Here is a 17,456-nt window from a genome sequence, read left to right as displayed (position 1 = left end):
TGCTCTGTATGTATCCAGGTCCAGAGGGGAGAGGGGGTTCTGGGGTGACCCCTAGAGATTCAGGGTGCTCTGTATGTATCCAGGTCCCCAGAGGCAGAGGGGGTTCTGGGGCGACCCCTGGAGATTTGGGGTGCTCTGAGTGTATCCAGGTCCCCAGGGGAGAGGGGGTTCTGGGGTGACCCCTGGAGATTTGGGTTGCTCTGTATGTATCTGGATCCAAGGGCAGAGAAGGTCCGGGGCAACCCCTAGAGATTCGGGGTGCTCTGAATGTATCAAGCTCCCAGGGGCAGAGGGGCTTTGGGGCAACCCTGAGGGATGTGGGGTGCTTCGTACACCGGGGGGGTCCCTGCAGCAGCAGCCCCGGCGCCCCTGCTCCTCGTGAACTCATGCCCTGTGTGTTGTGTTTTCTTTCTGTGCCCGGCTCCCGGTCTGTGTGTGTGTCGCTGCCATCTTCATCCTCACCCTCATCACCTCCATCCTCCTCCTCCTCTTCCTCACGTTGCGGCACCAGAAACCCGCCGGGCCGGGCCGCAAGGCGCCCGCCAAGCCGGCAGCCAAGCAGCAGAAACGGGAGCAGCTGATGAGCACGGCCCCAGCCTACGGCAAAGCCCCCGGTGGCGGGAAAGCCTCCGGCAACGGCAAATCCCCCGGCAAAGCCCCTGGCAACGGCAAAGCCCCCGGCAAAGGCAAATCCCCTGGCAAGTCCCCCGGCAACGGCAAATCCCCCGGCAACGCCAAGTCCCCCGGCAATGCCAAGATGGCAGCTGGGGAGAAACACCCGGCCGTGAAAAATGCCCTGGGCAAGGCCCAGACGGGGGGGAAGGCCTACGCTGGCACCGGCGCGCCCAGGAAACACGGCAACAGCTACCAGCAGGTAGAGCAAGAGCGAGGCATCCAGATCGGTGCTGGGCACCGCCCCGAGAGGGCAGCACGATCTGAGATCCGTGCGGGGGAGCATGCTCCCCCCACCCCATCCCCGCCCCCCCAGTCTGTGCGTCTCGCTCGTGTCTGTCAGTCTGTGGCGGGGCCATTCGGGAAACGCCTCGGCAACATAAATAAACCAGCAGACAGGGAATGTGGGGAAGGCCCCGTGTCCCATTCCCTGCTCCCCTGAGCCAGCCAGTCCCCCCCATGGGGCCGTATCTCAGAGGGGACAGGCCCCGTGTCCCATTCCCTGCCCCTCTGAGCCAGCCAGTCCCCCCCATGGGGCCGTATCTCAGAGGGACAGGCCCCGTGTCCCATTCCCTGCTCCCCTGAGCCAGCCAGTCCCCCCCATGGGGCCGTATCTCAGAGGGGACAGGCCCCGTGTCCCATTCCCTGCTCCCCTGAGCCAGCCAGTCCCCCCCATGGGGCCAAATCTCAACCAGTGCCCCTTAGAGGGGACAGGCCCCGTGTCCCATTCCCTGCCCCCCTGAGCCAGCCAGTCCCCCCCATGGGGCCGTATCTCAGAGGGCCAGGCCCTGTGTCCCATTCTCTGCCCCCCTGAGCCAGCCAGTGCCCCCCATGGGGCCAAATCTCAGCCAGCGCCCCTCAGAGGGGACAGGCCCCGTGTCCCATTCCCTATCCCCCTGAGCCAGCCAGTCCCCCCCATGGGGCAGGATTGGAGCTGGCGCCCCCTAGAGGGGAAAGGTCCCGTGTCCCACTTCCCTCACATTTTCTCTCTGTGTTTATTTATCTTGTATCTTCTTTTCCGTGAATGGACACCCCGAGTCCTCCTTGAGTGACAAGGGGTAGTCGCTCCCTGGCAGGGGATGCTGCAGGGTGGTGCGATTCCATCAGCGATCGGTTTGTCTCCATGTGTCTGGGAAAACGATCCGGGATGAATCCAGTTCCACTGCCCCTGCCCCTTCCCCAGGGGGTAGAACAAGAATAACCTACTAATACTTCTGTCCTCTTTCTCTCTCTCCTCTAATCCATCTATTCCTGTGCATATCTGTCAATCCATCCTCATGTATTGCCGTCCATCTCCATGCACTTCCGTTTGTCCATTGCATCCATCCATCGATCCCTGTTCATATCTGCCTGTCTGTCCATCTGTCTATCCATCCCTATGCATGTTTATCCATCCATCCATGTGCATATCTGCCTGTCTGTCCATCTGTCTATCCATCCCTATGCATGTTTATCTATCCATTGCATCCATCTGTCCTCATGCATATCCATCCATCCATGGCCTGCATCTATCTGTCCTCATGCATATCCATCCTTCCATCCATCCATTGCATCCACTCATCCCTGTGCATATCTGCCTGTCTGTCCATCTGTCTATCCATCCCTATCCATCCATCCATCCCTGTGCATATCTGCCTGTCTGTCCATCTGTCTATCAATCCCTATGCATGTTTATCTATCCATTGCATCCATCTGTCCTCATGCATATCCATCCATCCGTGGCCTGCATCCATTTGTCCATCTGTCCTCATGCATATCCATCCATCCATCGCATCCATCCATCCATCTTTCTCCCCCTGCCCCCATGACTACTGTTCCAACCGTGTTCCCCCCGGGCCCTGGTGACTGCCAACTCCACCCCCCAGGATGTGGGGCTGTCCCCTACAGAGGAGCCCTGGGGGGCTGGCAAGTACCTGGATTATATCCTACCCCTTGACCAGGACCCTGATGGTGCCTACTGGGAGGAGACGATGGGGCTGGAGGTGACTCCCCCGTCCCCCTCGGAGCCCTGGGCTGAGGTAACCACCCTGGGATTGGACTGGGGGGGTGGCTAAGGGTCTGGGTGGGAAGGGGAAGGGGGCTGAGCTGGCTCCAGGGTGAGGTCTAGCTCCCCCCTAGTTCCCCACAGCCCCCCTATCTGTCTCAGTGGGGTGGGGCCTTAAAGCCTCCCCACGCTATTCAGGGCTGGTCCCCCTGAGATCTGCCTCTGTGCTGATCCTATGATGGAAGAGATGGAGACCCTGCTCCAGGGGGCAGAGAGAGGGGTCTGTGGGGAAAGGACTGAGGATTCAGGACTGGGGGTCAGGACTCCTGGGTTCTATCTCCAGCTCTGAGTGGAGAATGGGGTCTAATGGGTTAGAGCCGGGAGAGAAGGGGCTGGGAGACAAGGAGTTCTGGGGGATCCAGTTTCGGCACATCTCCTTGGTCCTGTCTCCCAGTAGGCACCGTGCTGTGCATTAACGTGTTGCTGGGTTTCTTTTCGTTCTCCCCTTCCCTGCTCCGCTTCTCCCCCATCCCGTGGGGCAGGAGGCTCCCAGCCCGGCCCCTGCCGCTCCGGGTGAGGACGAGGTGCTTGTGGAGGAGTACGTGACGGGGCAGGAGTACGAGTACGTCTATAAGGACTTTCCCGAGGGAGCCGAGCCATCGGAGCTGGGGCCCGTGCTCTCTGCAGAGACCCCCCAGAATGGAGGCGTAAGTGGGGCACGGGGACGTCTCCTCGGGCCCTTCCTCCTGCTGGCCTCTCGTGGATGGTCTTTCGGTGGTCTCTTCCTGTTGGTTGTGGCGTCCGTCATGTTTGTGGTCCTGTGTTGGTGTCTCATGGTGTCACTTCCTGTTTGTTGAGATGTCACCTCCCATTCATGGCTCTGTGTTGTCATCGTCATGGTGTCACTTCCTGTTTGTTGAGATGTCATGTTCCATTCATGGCTCTGTGTTGTCATCGTCATGGTGTCACTTCCTGTTTGTGGCCATTTGTTGGTGTGTCATGGCGGCACTTCCTGTTTGCCGTGGTGTCGCTTTCTGATGTGTTCATTCCTGTTTGTCGATGTGTCACTTCCTGCTTTTCATGGTGTCACTGCTGTTTGCCATGTTGTCACTTCCTGTGTGGTGTCATTTTGTTTGTGGCATCCCTGCCTCCTTGTCAGCATTTACTGTTGTGTCACAGTCATTTCCTGTTTGTCGTGACATCACTTCCTCCGTGTTGGCTTGGCATCATGCGGGTCATGGCTGTCCAGTGTATTGGTCGCTTCCTGTCTTTGGCAGTCCTTCCCTGCACCTCACTGACCAATGTGTCACTTTCCCTCCGCCATTCCATTTCCTGTGATGCGCTTCCTCTCTTGTGAGGTCACTTCTTGCTCGGAGTGACATCAGCACCCTCTCCCCCACCTCGTGTGTTCAGAGATGGGCCTGTCGTGCCCCGATGGCATCGCACCTGATGTTATAACCATGACATCCTCTGCCTTGGCAATGCCCCTAACCCGCCAGGGCATCCCCACTCTGTGATGTCATCTTACGCCCTGTGATGTCATCCCCATGTACAGCCATCTCTGTTATTCACCCACCTCCCCGAGTATTGGCAGCGCTGGTGTCAATTACCGATTTGGGGGGATAACCTCCAAAAGGGATGCGGTAATTCCCCTCCCCCCACGCTGCCATCTCAATGGGGCTGGGGATTTAGGGCTGGGGCATCTCCAGACGTGGACCTTTAAATCTCTCCTCCCCATGACCGCCTCCCCTGGGGTGTGTTTCACCTGGTGATGTGACCTGTCCTCAGTTTCCCTTCAGAGCTGCTGTGGGTCGCGATGCATTGATTAGCTCAGAGCTAACGGAGCATCCTAACTCAACAGGCCCAGAGGCTCCAAGGGAGCTGACAGGGACGAGGGTGGGTTCCAATGAGAAACGGCAGCCTTGTCTCCCTAGGCTGCAGGCGGATAACTGAAGGGTTGGGACACAATCCTGAGGCCTTACACAGAGCCTGCCCCAGGTTTACTTCAGCTTTACTCAGACTTTACTCCACGTTTACACAGACCCTGATCTGCATTTCCTTCGCCTTTACTCCATTTTTCCTCAGACCATGGGGGACAGGGAGCCTCAGATAATAGAGCCTCGGGGTGGTGCGGCTGAGTGGTGCTGGACGAGCCCTGCCGCCCGATGGGGGAGCTGGGATTTGCAGGGCTGGGAGGGTGCCAGAGTGGGCCTCGGGTGTGTTATATTGACCGGGCCCCTCTTTGCGGTTATATGTGTGTTACCCCCAGGCTGTGCGCGGAGTCAGAGGCTACAAAGGAGAGAAAGGAGAGCCGGCCGTCATGGAACCGGTAGGTCCCTACGTCAACGGGTTAGGGGGAGACCAGTTGATCCCACCAGCCCCTCCATTGTCCGTGCCTGGACGTTACCCATCTCTGCATAGTCCGGGCCCTGGGGTGCCCCACCCCCATGCAGCCCCCAATGCACCCTGTGGCAGGAGCAGGATATCCTGCTGTGCATAGGACAGAGCTCCCCCCCCAACGCCTCCTGTCCTGTCTCAGCCCCTGCCCTATTCAGGGATCAGCACGCCCTGAATGCCCCGTCACAGGTCATCTGGGCCTGGAGCCCCCCCAGGGTTGTGTGTGTGCGATGGACGTAGTGATCTATCATGTGACGATAGGCACAGACGAGTGTATGTGTGCAGGGGGGCAGGGTGTGCACGGCAGGATGGGACATGTGTGCATGTCCCCGCACACCTGTGTGAACAAGCATATATGTATTGTCACACTTCCAGGGGGAAGAATCATGTGTGTGCACATATGTTGCATGTGCCCCTGAGTGTGTGCATGAGTTTGCACAGGCCTCTGCGTGCAGATTCACATTTGCACCTGTCTGTCGGTGCTTGCACAATTGTGTATGTGTGTGCAAATGTGTATTTGTGAGTGCCTGTGCGTGCACATCTAGTTTGCGTGTAGGTGTTAGTTCCCATGTGTGTGCATCTGTTACGCACCACGGCGTGTGTGTCTGTGTGTATTTGCACACCCTGGTGCATGCATGCCACCGTATTTGCATGTTTGTGTTAGTAGATGTCTGTGTGCGTGGGAGGGTGCCCAGTCGTGTGTGCACAGCCCGTGGCCGTCTCTCCTGATGGGGGGAGTGGGCGAGGGGTGTGGATGAGCCAGGAGACCCTCCCCCTTTTCAAACTCACCTGGGCAGTCCCCAGTCTCTCTAGGATGCCTCCTGGCCAGGGGCTGTGTCTGCCCAAGGCCTCCTCAGCTGGGGGCTTTATCGCCCCCCACCCCAGGCCCACTGGGCCCTCGCCCCACCTGGGCCTGTCGGTGGCGTAACCCTGCTCTCTGCCTCTTGTTCCGCAGGGAATGCTGGTGGAGGGCCCCCCCGGCCCTGAGGGACCTGCGGTAAGAGCCTGTCTGTCTGTCCGTCTGGGGAGTTCTGGGGGATGCTCTGGGGCCAGGGGCAGATTCCCCTGCTAGTGCATTAACCTCACTGTGTGTCTCTCATGCGTTTCCTCAGGGCATATCAGGGCCGCCGGGCACACAGGGCCCTCCGGGCCCCCCAGGAGATCCTGGTGAGAGGGTGAGTGCGAGCTGGAACCTGGCCCCATGGCAGGGGTTGTGGGTCCAGCACCAGCTCTTGGGGAGACCGCGGCCCTCCTTCCAAGGGAGGAGTGAACATGAGTTTGCATGGTGAGGTGCGAATGTGTGCTGGGGTGGGATGTCATTGTGCCCCCTTGGCTGGGGAAGGCACCGGGCGTGTGAGTACCTGGGCGTGTGCATGCGTTAGTGTGTGGGATTGTGCATGCGTGTGCATACGCAGCGCCGATGGCCTGGGGTGTTTGGAGGTAGGCGAGAGATCCCGGCAAGGGCCAGTGTGTGTCAGGGTGTTGGGAGAATATGAGGCTGGCACTGTGTGTGGGGAAGATGGGTGCACCGCTGGAGGGGCTGTGGTTGCTGAGACGTGCAGGGGCAGCAGCAGCACTGTCTGAGGGGAAGACCGCAGGCCCCATCCCCATGCAATAACCTCCCGCTCTGCCTCTCTCTCCAACAGGGTCCTCCTGGCCGTTCAGGTCTCCCTGGCTCGGATGGGATGCCTGGACCCCCTGGCACGTCTCTCATGCTCCCGGTGAGTGAGGAGGTGTTTGATGGGTTAATGATGGGGCTGCTGCAGTCTGGAATGGAATGGGCTAACACAGGCTGACTAGGGTCTAGAACAGCAGGGGAAGGTGCTGATAGGGTGACCTAGAACTGGGGTGGCTCTGTGGGATCTAGAATAAAACTAGACGAAATACTAGTGGGAGCTGGAACAAGGAAGTATATGGAAGGTGGGGGCTCTGAGGTCTAGAATAAGATCAGGAGAACTAATTTGTGTGATCTAGAACCAGAAAGGATAATGTGGGTTTGTGGGTCTTGAATAAATCAAGGAAGACTCTCATTGTGTTACCTAGAACTAGGGACAATATGATGTATCTGTGGAAATCTAGGGTAGGCATGGCGCTCAGATAGCAGTATCCAGAACTGGTAGGTGATAAAATGGGTCTATGGGGCTCAAGAACTCAGATACCTAATACTGTAGACTATACAGTGGGCTTGCGGGGTCTAGAGTAAAACAAGAGGAACTCTGATAGCATGGCCTAGAACCAGAGAGGATAGATGGACCTGTAGGAATCTAAAAGGGATGAGAGAACAGAGATGGTAGAACTGGGGAGGATACAGTGGGTCAGCTGAAGTCTAAAACAAAAAGGGGAACTCTAGTACTGTGATCTAGAACTGAAGATTGTAGAGTGGATCTGTGAGGATCTAAGATATGGGAAAGGCTGATTCTCTTAGCTAGTCCTGGTTAGTATGTAGTGGGGCTATTTGAATGTAGAACCCAGAGAGTAACTCCTAAAACAGAGGCATTTTAGAGTATAAATCTGTAACAGACAAGATGGATTCTACAAATATTACCTAAAACCAGAGAAGATGTCTAGGTCTAGATTAGAAGAAAAACCTGTGATCTAGAACTGGAGATTGCACAGTGGATGGGCCTGTGTGGAATCTAGAACAGGACAGGGAGACTCTGGTGCTGTTCTCTGGAAATGTAGATAATATAATAGGGATATGGGAATTTAGGATAGAAGGGAGAGCTCTCGTAGCGTGATCTAGAACTGGAGAGCACAGTGAGTTAAGAACAGAAAGGCTAGTGTTAATAGCATTATGTAGAACCAAAGATGATGCAGGGAGTCTAGAACAGAAGGGTGAACCCTGATAGCATTACCTGAAACTAGCAAGGCTACACGGTGCGCTTATGTGTGTGTGGAACAGAAATGGGCACTCTGGTAGTATTACCTAGAATCGTAGAGCATGCAGTGGATATGTGTGAGTCTAGATGAGAAGGGAGAGTACCAGGAATGCAGCCTGGAATTGGATAGGTTGCAGCAAATCTCTGGGAATCTAGAACAGGCCAGGGGAGCTCTGGCAATGTGATCTGCTTCCCCCCCCCCCCAGCATCGTGACGTGTGAAGGACAGAGCAGGCCTTGGGCTCTGGAGCTCTAGGGAGGGCTCCGGGTACGTCTCCCAGGAGCCCAGTTCTGGGAGGGCGGTGTGAGTTCTGGGATTTTGGTGTGAGGTCAGGGATGGTGGCAGTGTGATTTTCACACCTGAAGGTTTGTCTTTCCTCCCCCAGTTCCGGTTTGGGAGCAGCGGTGGAGACAAGGGGCCTGCGGTGTCCGCACACGAGGCACAAGCGCAGGCCATCTTACAGCAAGCCCGGGTAAGGCCAGGTGGAGACAGGGCAGGGAGAGTTGGGCCGGGTCAGGGTAGGAAAAGATCCTGCCTTATTTCCTACCCTGGAGCCCTGATAAATGTGATAATCGAGAACCCAGATACCAAATGGGTATCTGGGTTCTCGATTACCCAGAACCTCAGTGGGTTCTCGATCCCAGAACCTCAGTGAGATCACAATTTATTATCTTTCTAGAACCATGTTAAGGATCACTCTTTTATTGCTCTTTAAGATTCCATACCACATAGTGGCCGGTGCCCTTCCAGAGCTTCCCCAAGGTCACGATTTACTGCCACTCTAGAACTGCGGGATAACGGTTTGTCACCTTTCTAGAATCTCAGCAGATCCCTGTTCGTTGCCCTTCTAGGTTCATTTTTAACGTTATGGTTAAGTAGCTCTTCAACAACATCCCTGCCCTTCTAGAACCCGGACGAGATCACAATCGACTGCTCTAGAACCATGGGGGTTACGGTCTGTGCCCACCTAGAACCCTTGCAAGTGTAACAAAACATTTTACTGCATTTCTAGAACCCCAAGACTATCATGGATCATTGCCTTAAGGCTGTGATTTGATTGATCTTCCCTTCAAACCTCAAACCTTATTAACCCTCCTGAGTGCTGATCAAATCACAATTTCTCCTTTTCTAGAACTCCAATGAGGCCCCACCTTGTCACCCCTCTAGAACCCCCATCAAACATGCTAGGACCATGCTTGTCCCCTTCTAGAACCCTGCTGACATCACAATGTGCTTTTTCCTAAAACCCCAGTAAGTCTGTAGCTTCTCTTCTAGAACACGAGTGTCACTGTTTTCCCTCCAGTCTATAGATGCTGATAAATTCATGTTTTATTCCCCTCTAAGATCCCCAACTGGGACCCTGTTCTTACCCCCCAAGTCCCAATAATTCTTTGGATCCCAATGTTTCCGGCTCAGCCCTGTTCTAGTCCCACCCCTTATTCCCTGCTTTGTTCTGTGTTTGGCGGGGATCCTGGCTTGCTGCAGTCTAATTCTCCTTCTCCTCTCTCTCCCCTAGATGGCCCTGCGTGGCCCCCCGGGACCCATGGGATACACTGGCCGGCCTGGGCCCCTGGTAGGTGCCTGCTCCGGGATGGGGTTGGGAGGAGGCATCGCTTGATGGCTGGTGCTCTGGGGATGTGGGGGCGGGTGTCAGGGCTTAGGGGGAACGTGTTGGCTTGTCCCTGGGGTGGGACACAGAGTGCTGGAGTCACTAGGGCTTCATGTCCTTGTGTTCCCCGTGCTCTGGGCATGTGGGGCTGTGGTCACTGGAGTTTCACATCCCCAGGTTCTGTGGGTCCCAGCGCCCCGGGATGTGGGGCAGGGAGTGGGGCTGGTGTCACTGGAATTTCACGTCCCCGGGTTCTGTGGGTCCCAGGGCCCTGGGGAGATTGTGGGGAGGGTTGTGGCCCTGAGCCCACGTGCTGCCCCCAGGTAACCCCCTCTGCTCTGCTGTCTCATTCCAGGGGCAGCCAGGGGGCCCCGGGCTGAAGGGGGAAGCCGGAGACTTCGGACCCCAGGTAACAGGCTTGGCCTTGGCAGGAGATCGGGGGGTTGGAGCCCAGCACGACCCTGACTCTGACCCCTGGCTCCTGCCCTGACCTCTTGCTCCAACCCATGGACATGACCCCTGTCACTGACCTCTGATCTCAGCCACTGACCTCTGACCCCTTCACTCTGACCCCAGTCCCTGACCCCTTCACTCTGACCCCTTCACCATGACCCCTGACCCCTCACCATGACCTCTCTCCCCAGCCCATGACCCTGGTCTCTGACCCTGACTCCCAATCATTGGCCCCTGACCAGCGTGAATGACCCGTGACCCCCACCTCTGTTCTGTGACCCTAACTCACGATCAGTGGCCCCTGACCTTGACGTCTAACCCCTGACGCTGGCAAGCGACCTCTGACCCCTGGTTCCGATGCTGGATTTATTCTGGGCTGTTTGGATCCCAGGCTCCTGTGACTTATAACCCTGACCCAGAGCCGGGGTCGCTGCCGCCCACCCCTCTGTTTACCCTTTGTTACCACTCTCTGTCACCCCACCCCTCATTAACCCCTCAGACACTGGGGAAGAACCCCCCTGTCTGACCCCAGCAGACCCGTCCCACCCTGGAGCCTAACCCTGATCTGAGCCCCCAGACCCCCGCATTAGCCCCTCGGACCCTGGAGAGCTCCCACCCCTGTATCTCCCTCTTCTCCTGCCTGCCCAAGCTGCTTGTGGGGGAAGCTCTGCTCACCCTTTCCCTCCCTCCCTCTCTGTAGGGACCGCGCGGGCCGCAGGGCCTGTCTGGCCCCCCGGGGAAGCCTGGAAGGAGGGTAAGTGTGTGGATCCTGGTGGGGATACCCCAGGGTGGGGGCAGGTCTGTGCCCGGCGATCCTCCTCTCATCCCGTCTCTGTCTCTCTCTGGCAGGGTCGTGCTGGAGCTGACGGCGCTCGGGGGATGCCTGGGGAGCCTGGTGTTAAGGTAACAGGGTCATGGCTTCCGTGGACAAGGCACTGGGTGTGAGCCTGCCCAGGGGACCAATCAGGGCCTGGCCTCCTTGGGCTGGTGATCCACTAGGTCCCAGCACTGTAGATCCACTGATGATCCAGTAGGTCCCTGCGCTGGTGACCCACTGGGCTGTAGCAGTGTTGATCCAGTAGGTCACCACCCCTGCAAATCCACTAATAGTCCATGAGGTGAAGGCACTGAAGATCACGAGATCACCTGAGCTAGTTATCCATGAATCCAGTGGTAATCCACTCTTCCAGCAACTCACTCATTCAGCATGATGATCCACTAGCGATCTAGTCATTTGCTGTGTGAGTGATCCACTCAGTGCATGAACGAATCTCCTGGTGATGCACTGTCCTGGTAACCCACCCATGCAGCGTGGTGATCCTCGTGCACCAGTGATCCACTCTAGCACGTTGGAGACCCACTAACTCAACCAGCGACCCTCCCATTCTGTGTGGGAACATCACTGCTTCAGAACAAGGATCCCAGGGGCCTGCGCGTGACAGGCCCACCCTTGTTCCCAGTGGGGAATTGCAGCCCACCTCCCGGGGATGGGGTGACCTGGGAGGGGGTCCTACGGGGGTATCTCCCCAGCTGGGGTGTGCTGGCTCAGGGAGCTGTTCTGTGCTTCTCTCCGCAGGGCGACCGAGGCTTTGACGGGTTGCCGGGGCTGCCGGGGGACAAGGGGTACAGGGTGAGTCATGTTGGCCAGGCGCCTCGTGGTGCGGGGAGCAGGGGGGCCCAGTCCTGATGCACTGTTGGGATCTCCCTGAGAGATGGGGCAGCCCCGCGGTCAGTTCTGGCCAGCCCATGTTTGTGCTACACAATTGTGCACCCCCCTCTGAGCATTGATACACACACAGACACACAACTGTACACCACACAGCCAGAGCCGCCGCCCTACCCGCACACACAAGCGTATCTACACACACAGATATACGCACTCTAGTTCCAGCAGGGCTTATTTCGGGGCAGACCAACGGCCGGAGCAACGCAGGGGCAGCCGAGCCCTTCTGGCCTCAGCATCTACGCACAGTCTTACACAACGTGTGCAATGTACACAGCCACGTGGAACGCTAGACACCTCCTGCACACACACATCCCCACAGCCATGTCACCACAAACACACCGGGACGCACAGCCTCCCCAGCGCACTTGTGCAGCCAGGTGTGTGCAATCACACAGTCACATAGCTACAACCCCGCACACATCAACGCTCTCCTAACTATATGTGCGCACACTCAGATACGCAACAATATACACACAGCCACTGCAGTCACACGCACAATACACACAGCACACCTGCAATTGCGCACAACAACACAGCTGCACAGTTCACAGCCCAACACATACACATCCGGCACATTTGCAATGCACCCCCACCCCCCTGCAATTACATAGTCACACTCACCCCCACGGCACATACAGCCGTGTCCCCATCACACACACGGCCACCCCCAAAGCACCTGCGCATCCCACGTACACAACCCCCATGGCTCCCCATCCACCCGCCCAGCTGATCCAAGGCTTTGTCCCCGCAGGGTGAGACGGGTTCCCAGGGCATCCCAGGCCCCCCTGGTGAGGACGGACAGCGGGTGAGTAACTGCTCACTGGAGGGTCGGGGGGGGTGGGAGGGAGACTGAGGGGAGCTGGGGTGGCTCCCTGGGGAGGGAGATGTGGGAGAGCTGTGGGGAATATGGAGAAGGGGAATGGGGTGATGGAGGGGGCTGGAGGTGGGGGGAGCAGAGGGATCTGGAAACGGGGAGCAGGGATGGCTGGGGAGAGCTGAGCTTGCTCCCCTCCCTGTTCTCTGCCTCACCCCTTTTTCTCTTCCCCCAGGGAGACGATGGAGAGGTTGGCCCCAGAGGGCTCCCTGGAGAACCGGTACGTCCCCTCCCTGCCAGGCAGGCAGCAGGAGCTTGTGCCAGTGTGAGAGGGGGCAGCTCCCCAGGGTGGTGCAGAGCGATAATCAGGGTCCCATTTACCCTGTTCTCCCCGCCCAGCCCCCGCCAGGGATTTACTCCCCCTACACTCCATGGAATTGGGCCCCACAATCCTCCCTGTTCTGGCCCTGTCTGAATCCACGGCTCTGAGGGCAGGCAACTGCCCCAGCAGAGCCTTGATTCTCAGCCCCTTGGCTCTCAGCTCTGAGTTGTTAACCCAGGGGTGGGCAAACTTTGTGGCCTGAGGGCCATATCTGGATATGGAAATTGTATGGCAGGCCATGAATGCTCATGAAAATGGGGCTTGGGGTGCAGGAGGGGGTGAGGGCTCTGGCTGGGGGTGCAGGCTCTGGGGTGGGGCCAGGGATGAGGGGTTTGGGGTGCAGGAGGGGGCTCCAGGCTGGGACCAAGGGGTTCGGAGGGCGGGAGGGGGATCAGGGCTGGGGCAGGGGGTTGGGGCACAGAAGGAGGTCAGGGGTGCAGGCTCTGGGCGGCACTTACCGCAAACAGCTCCCGGAAGCAGTGGCATGTCCCCGCTCCGGGTCCTTTGCGGAGGCGTGGCACCGGCCATGTGGTTCTGCGTGCTGCTCTGTCCGCAGGCGCCACCCCTGCAGCATCCATTGGCTGCGGTTCCCGGCCAATGGGAGCTGCGGGGGCGGTGCTTGGGGTGGGGGCAGCCTGCAGCACCCCCTGGCTGCCCCTACATGCAGGAGCCGGAGGGGTGACATGCCGCTGCTTCCGGGAGCCACGCAGAGCCATGGCACGCGCAGAGAGGGGCAAGCCCCCGACCCCACTCCCCGACGGGAGCTCGAGGGCCGGATTAAAAGGTCTGATAGGCTGGACACGGCCCGCGGGCCATAGTTTGCCCACCCCTGTGTTAACCCCTCTCCATAAAATCACCATTAACCATTCAACCTACTGATGGCAAAATCAAAGCTCAACGTTAACTGCTTCACCCCCCCACACTTCAGCAGAAACAAGCCTGTTAATGGTTTACCCCCAAACCTCCATCTGCTCCCACTTATGTCCAAACTGCCCCCTCTCCTGTGCCCTCGGCACTCCTGATATTGCCGGGACTGGACTCCTTGGTGCCTCAGGAGCTGGCAGTGCGGAGGGGAGGAGTTTGAAATTGGCAGGATATAGCCAAGGGTTGGCACGGCATGGAAGGGATCCAGTTGGGGCCCTAGACTCAATTTGAAAATCCCAGCCTGGGTCCCTGAAGACACCGTGAGGGGTGAGCTGAAAACTGGGGGTGCTAAGGCCCTGCTGTTGGGGAGCCACGGGGTGGGACTGCCCCCAGCTTTCGACAGGGGAGCGCCGACTAGTGCAGGGAACACTCTGACAGATCAGTTTGGAAAATGGGACCCAGGCAGGGATCGGGGCTGGCACTAGGATTGGGCTAGGTGTTGGTATTGGGGCTGGCATTGGCGTGAGGGTTGAGATTGGTGTTGGAGTTGGTACTAGGGTTGGGGCTAGGGTTGGCATTAGGCTTAGTGTGGGAGTTGACAGTGGGGTGGGCTTGGCGTTAGGGTTGTGGTCGGTGATAGGGTTGGGGTGGACGTTGGAGTTGGGGTTGGGATTGGAGTCGGCGTTGGTGTCAGGGCAGGGTTGGGGTTTGGTTGGGTTTGTTTTCTCTTTTTTCCTGTCCCTTTCCCGCTCTTGCGGCTCTGTTACGTTTACAGATTTGACGCTGTTTGGAAAAGCTACAGCCTGGGGTGGGGGGAGGATGAGAACCCACCAAAATCCTCTCTCCTGGGGTATTTGGTAGTAAAACCCAGGACAAATGCAAGTGTCTGGACTCTCTGAAACACTGGGTTTATCGAGAGCCTGAGCGGCGTGAACATTCCCACACGGTGCCCGTATCCCCGTCGCCCGGAACGCTCTTCCCTGAGAGCAGTTCCCTTTTGGGCAAGCCTCCGGAAGCTGTTTGGGGGTTAGCCCTTGCTACCCGCGGGGTGGATGGATGAGCTGTCTGGGGCCGGGCGTCGGGGACAGAGCAACACCAGCTGGGGAACTGGCCTGTGGGGTCCCTCTGTGCCTGCCCCTGGCAGACTCCACAAGGGCCCAGCGTCTCCTAATACGGGCGCCCGCGGCGTCTCGTTGCAGTGAAACTGAGGGGTCTTAGCGCCATGTCCCAGGATGCTCTGGGGTTTCACCCCAGCACGCGGCCCAGGCCACAGGGTCTGGGATCGGAGCAGGAGCAGTGTCTGCACCACGGAGCAGCGTCCTCATGGGGTCCTCAGCTCCAGGGCTTATGTGTTGCTTGCTCAGTGTGGTGCTGGGAGCGTGGGCTGGTTCAGGGTGTGCATGTCTGGGTGCACGTGTGCTGCTGTTTGCTGGGCTGGGGGGGCAATTGCTGGCTCCCCCCGCAGCCCTGTTGGGGGACCCAGGCCCAGCTTAGTCCCTACAGCCTCATTAATTCGGGTCTCTCCCCTCCCTGCAGGGACCCAGAGGTTTGCTTGGACCCAAAGGCCCACCAGGGATCCCCGGGCCTCTGGTAAGTGCCACACATGGCATCCCAATTCCCCCAGCCCCCCGTGACCCCCACCACGTTAACCTCCATCTGTCTGTCTGTCTCCTCCGCAGGGCGTGCGTGGCATAGATGGTCCCATCGGGCCCAAAGGGAACCTGGTGAGTCGGCACGGCTGTCTGTCTGTCTGTCTGCGCTGCCCGGTCCTGCTATGGACTGGGTTGGCCCACCCAGGGGCGCCAGTGCTGTGAGCTTCCCCTACAGCAGTGCCCCAAGTCAGGGACTCCAGTGCTGCGAGCTTCTCCTACAGCAGTGCCCTAAATGGGGTCTCTGGTGCTGCAAGCTTCCCTTATAGCAGTGCCCCCATCCAGTGATCCCAGTGTTGTGAACTTCCCCTACAGCAGTGCCCTCTCTCCCTTCTGTATAACATGCAGGTTGTTCTGGTTCTAACTGCAGTTGTGTCTGACTGTTACAGGGGCCGCAAGGCGAGCCAGGCCCCCCAGGTCAGCAGGGAACTCCAGGCACCCAGGTAAGGAATACCCTTGCCCTGAAACAGCCCAGCTCTGGGGACTCGGGGTCCAGTGGGGCTGGGAGTCAGGACTCCTGGGTTGCGTCCCTGCTCTGGGTGGGGAGTGGGGTCCAGTGGATTAGAGCAGGGGGAGCTGGGAGCGACTCCTGGAGTCTCTCCCTGGCTCTGGGTGGGGAGTGGGGGCTGGATCTGACCATGTGTCTCTCTTTCAGGGATTGCCTGGCCCACAAGGTGCTATGGGGCCCCCCGGAGAGAAGGTGAGTGCCCCAAACCTCCCCTGCTCCCCTGGTGTTGTGTAGCCCCCACCCCCTGCACCAGCCTGGCTCACACAATGAGGGTCTCTGCTCTGCCAGCTCTGAGCTCTGCTTTTCTCTCTCTCTCTGCAGGGTCCCAGAGGCAAACCTGGCCTCCCCGGCATGCCGGGGTCCGACGGGCCTCCCGTGAGTAACCTGCTCACCCCAGCTCCTCCTCTCCTTCCTTCAACCCTCTCCTCCTAGCACCCTGGCCCCCAGACTGCCCCAGCCCCAGAATGGCAATACGGCGGCCATATTTAACAGGAAGTGAGCCCATACTGTTGGCATCCTGCACAGCATGGCTCCCTCCTGCCCCTGGGGCGAGAGCCCGGCAGCCGTGTTTAACAGGAAGTGGGCCAGTGCCATTTCCTCTTGACGCCTGGCCTGACCTTGGCATGGGTGCCAGGGTGGGGAAGCCATGCTTAACAGGAAGTGAGCTCATACATTTCCTGTAGAGGCCCCCTCATCACAGAGATGCTCTTGAGCAGTGCCCCCTCCCCGCTTTGGGGCAATGACTGGTGGCCATGTTTAACAGGAAGTGAGCTAGTACCACTTCCTGTTGGCCCCCCCACTCACACCCCTGCTCATGGGTGAGGACTTGGTGGCCATGTTTAACAGGAAGTGAGCTAGTACCACTTCCTGTTGGCCCCCCCCACTCACACCCCTGCTCATGGGTGAGGACTTGGTGGCCATGTTTAACAGGAAGTGAGCTAGTACCACTTCCTGTTGCCCCCCCCCACTCACACCCCTGCTCACGGGGTGAGGACTTGGTGGCCATGTTTAACAGGAAGTGAGCCCGTACCACTTCCTGTTGGCCCCCCCCTCGCACCCCTGCTCATGGGTGAGGACTTGGTGGCCATGTTTAACAGGAAGTAAGCCTGTACCACTTCCTGTTGGCCCCCCCCCACTCACACCCCTGCTCACGGGGTGAGGACTTGGCAGCCATGTGTAACAGGAAGTGAGCCCATACCACTTCCTGTTGGCCCCCCTCCCGCACCCCTGCTCATGGGGTGAGGACTTGGTGGCCATGTTTAACAGGAAGTGAGCCTGTACCACTTCCTGTTGGCCCCCCACTCGCACCCCTGCTCATGGGGTGAGGTCCTGGTGGCCATGTTTAACAGGAAGTGAGCCCGTACCACTTCCTGTTGGCCCCCCTCTCGCACCCCTGCTCATGGGTGAGGACTTGGTGACCATGTTTAACAGGAAGTGAGCCTGTACCACTTCCTGTTGGCCCCCCACTCGCACCCCTGCTCATGGGGTGAGGTCCTGGTGGCCATGTTTAACAGGAAGA

General features: G+C 58.4%; 1 protein-coding gene across 1 annotated transcript in view; it reads left to right on the top strand.

The window, feature by feature from the left end:
* Positions 1-17,456, top strand: part of COL11A2 (collagen type XI alpha 2 chain) — a 63,308-nt gene that overhangs the window by 17,993 nt on the left and 27,859 nt on the right. Inside the window, exons 7-25 of the mRNA XM_043527630.1 lie at positions 512-874; positions 3,199-3,363; positions 4,926-4,985; positions 6,009-6,050; positions 6,166-6,228; positions 6,700-6,774; positions 8,318-8,404; positions 9,449-9,505; positions 9,897-9,950; positions 10,695-10,748; positions 10,844-10,897; positions 11,571-11,624; positions 12,472-12,525; positions 12,770-12,814; positions 15,317-15,370; positions 15,460-15,504; positions 15,819-15,872; positions 16,085-16,129; positions 16,259-16,312. Coding sequence (XP_043383565.1) covers positions 512-874; positions 3,199-3,363; positions 4,926-4,985; positions 6,009-6,050; positions 6,166-6,228; positions 6,700-6,774; positions 8,318-8,404; positions 9,449-9,505; positions 9,897-9,950; positions 10,695-10,748; positions 10,844-10,897; positions 11,571-11,624; positions 12,472-12,525; positions 12,770-12,814; positions 15,317-15,370; positions 15,460-15,504; positions 15,819-15,872; positions 16,085-16,129; positions 16,259-16,312 — 1,479 coding nt within the window. The remainder of the gene's footprint in view (positions 1-511; positions 875-3,198; positions 3,364-4,925; positions 4,986-6,008; positions 6,051-6,165; positions 6,229-6,699; positions 6,775-8,317; positions 8,405-9,448; positions 9,506-9,896; positions 9,951-10,694; positions 10,749-10,843; positions 10,898-11,570; positions 11,625-12,471; positions 12,526-12,769; positions 12,815-15,316; positions 15,371-15,459; positions 15,505-15,818; positions 15,873-16,084; positions 16,130-16,258; positions 16,313-17,456) is intronic.

The sequence above is a fragment of the Chelonia mydas genome, chromosome 14 (assembly GCF_015237465.2).
Source record: "Chelonia mydas isolate rCheMyd1 chromosome 14, rCheMyd1.pri.v2, whole genome shotgun sequence".
In the NCBI taxonomy this organism is placed as follows: domain Eukaryota; kingdom Metazoa; phylum Chordata; order Testudines; family Cheloniidae; genus Chelonia; species Chelonia mydas.
This window is presented reverse-complemented; position numbering and strand designations above follow the sequence as displayed.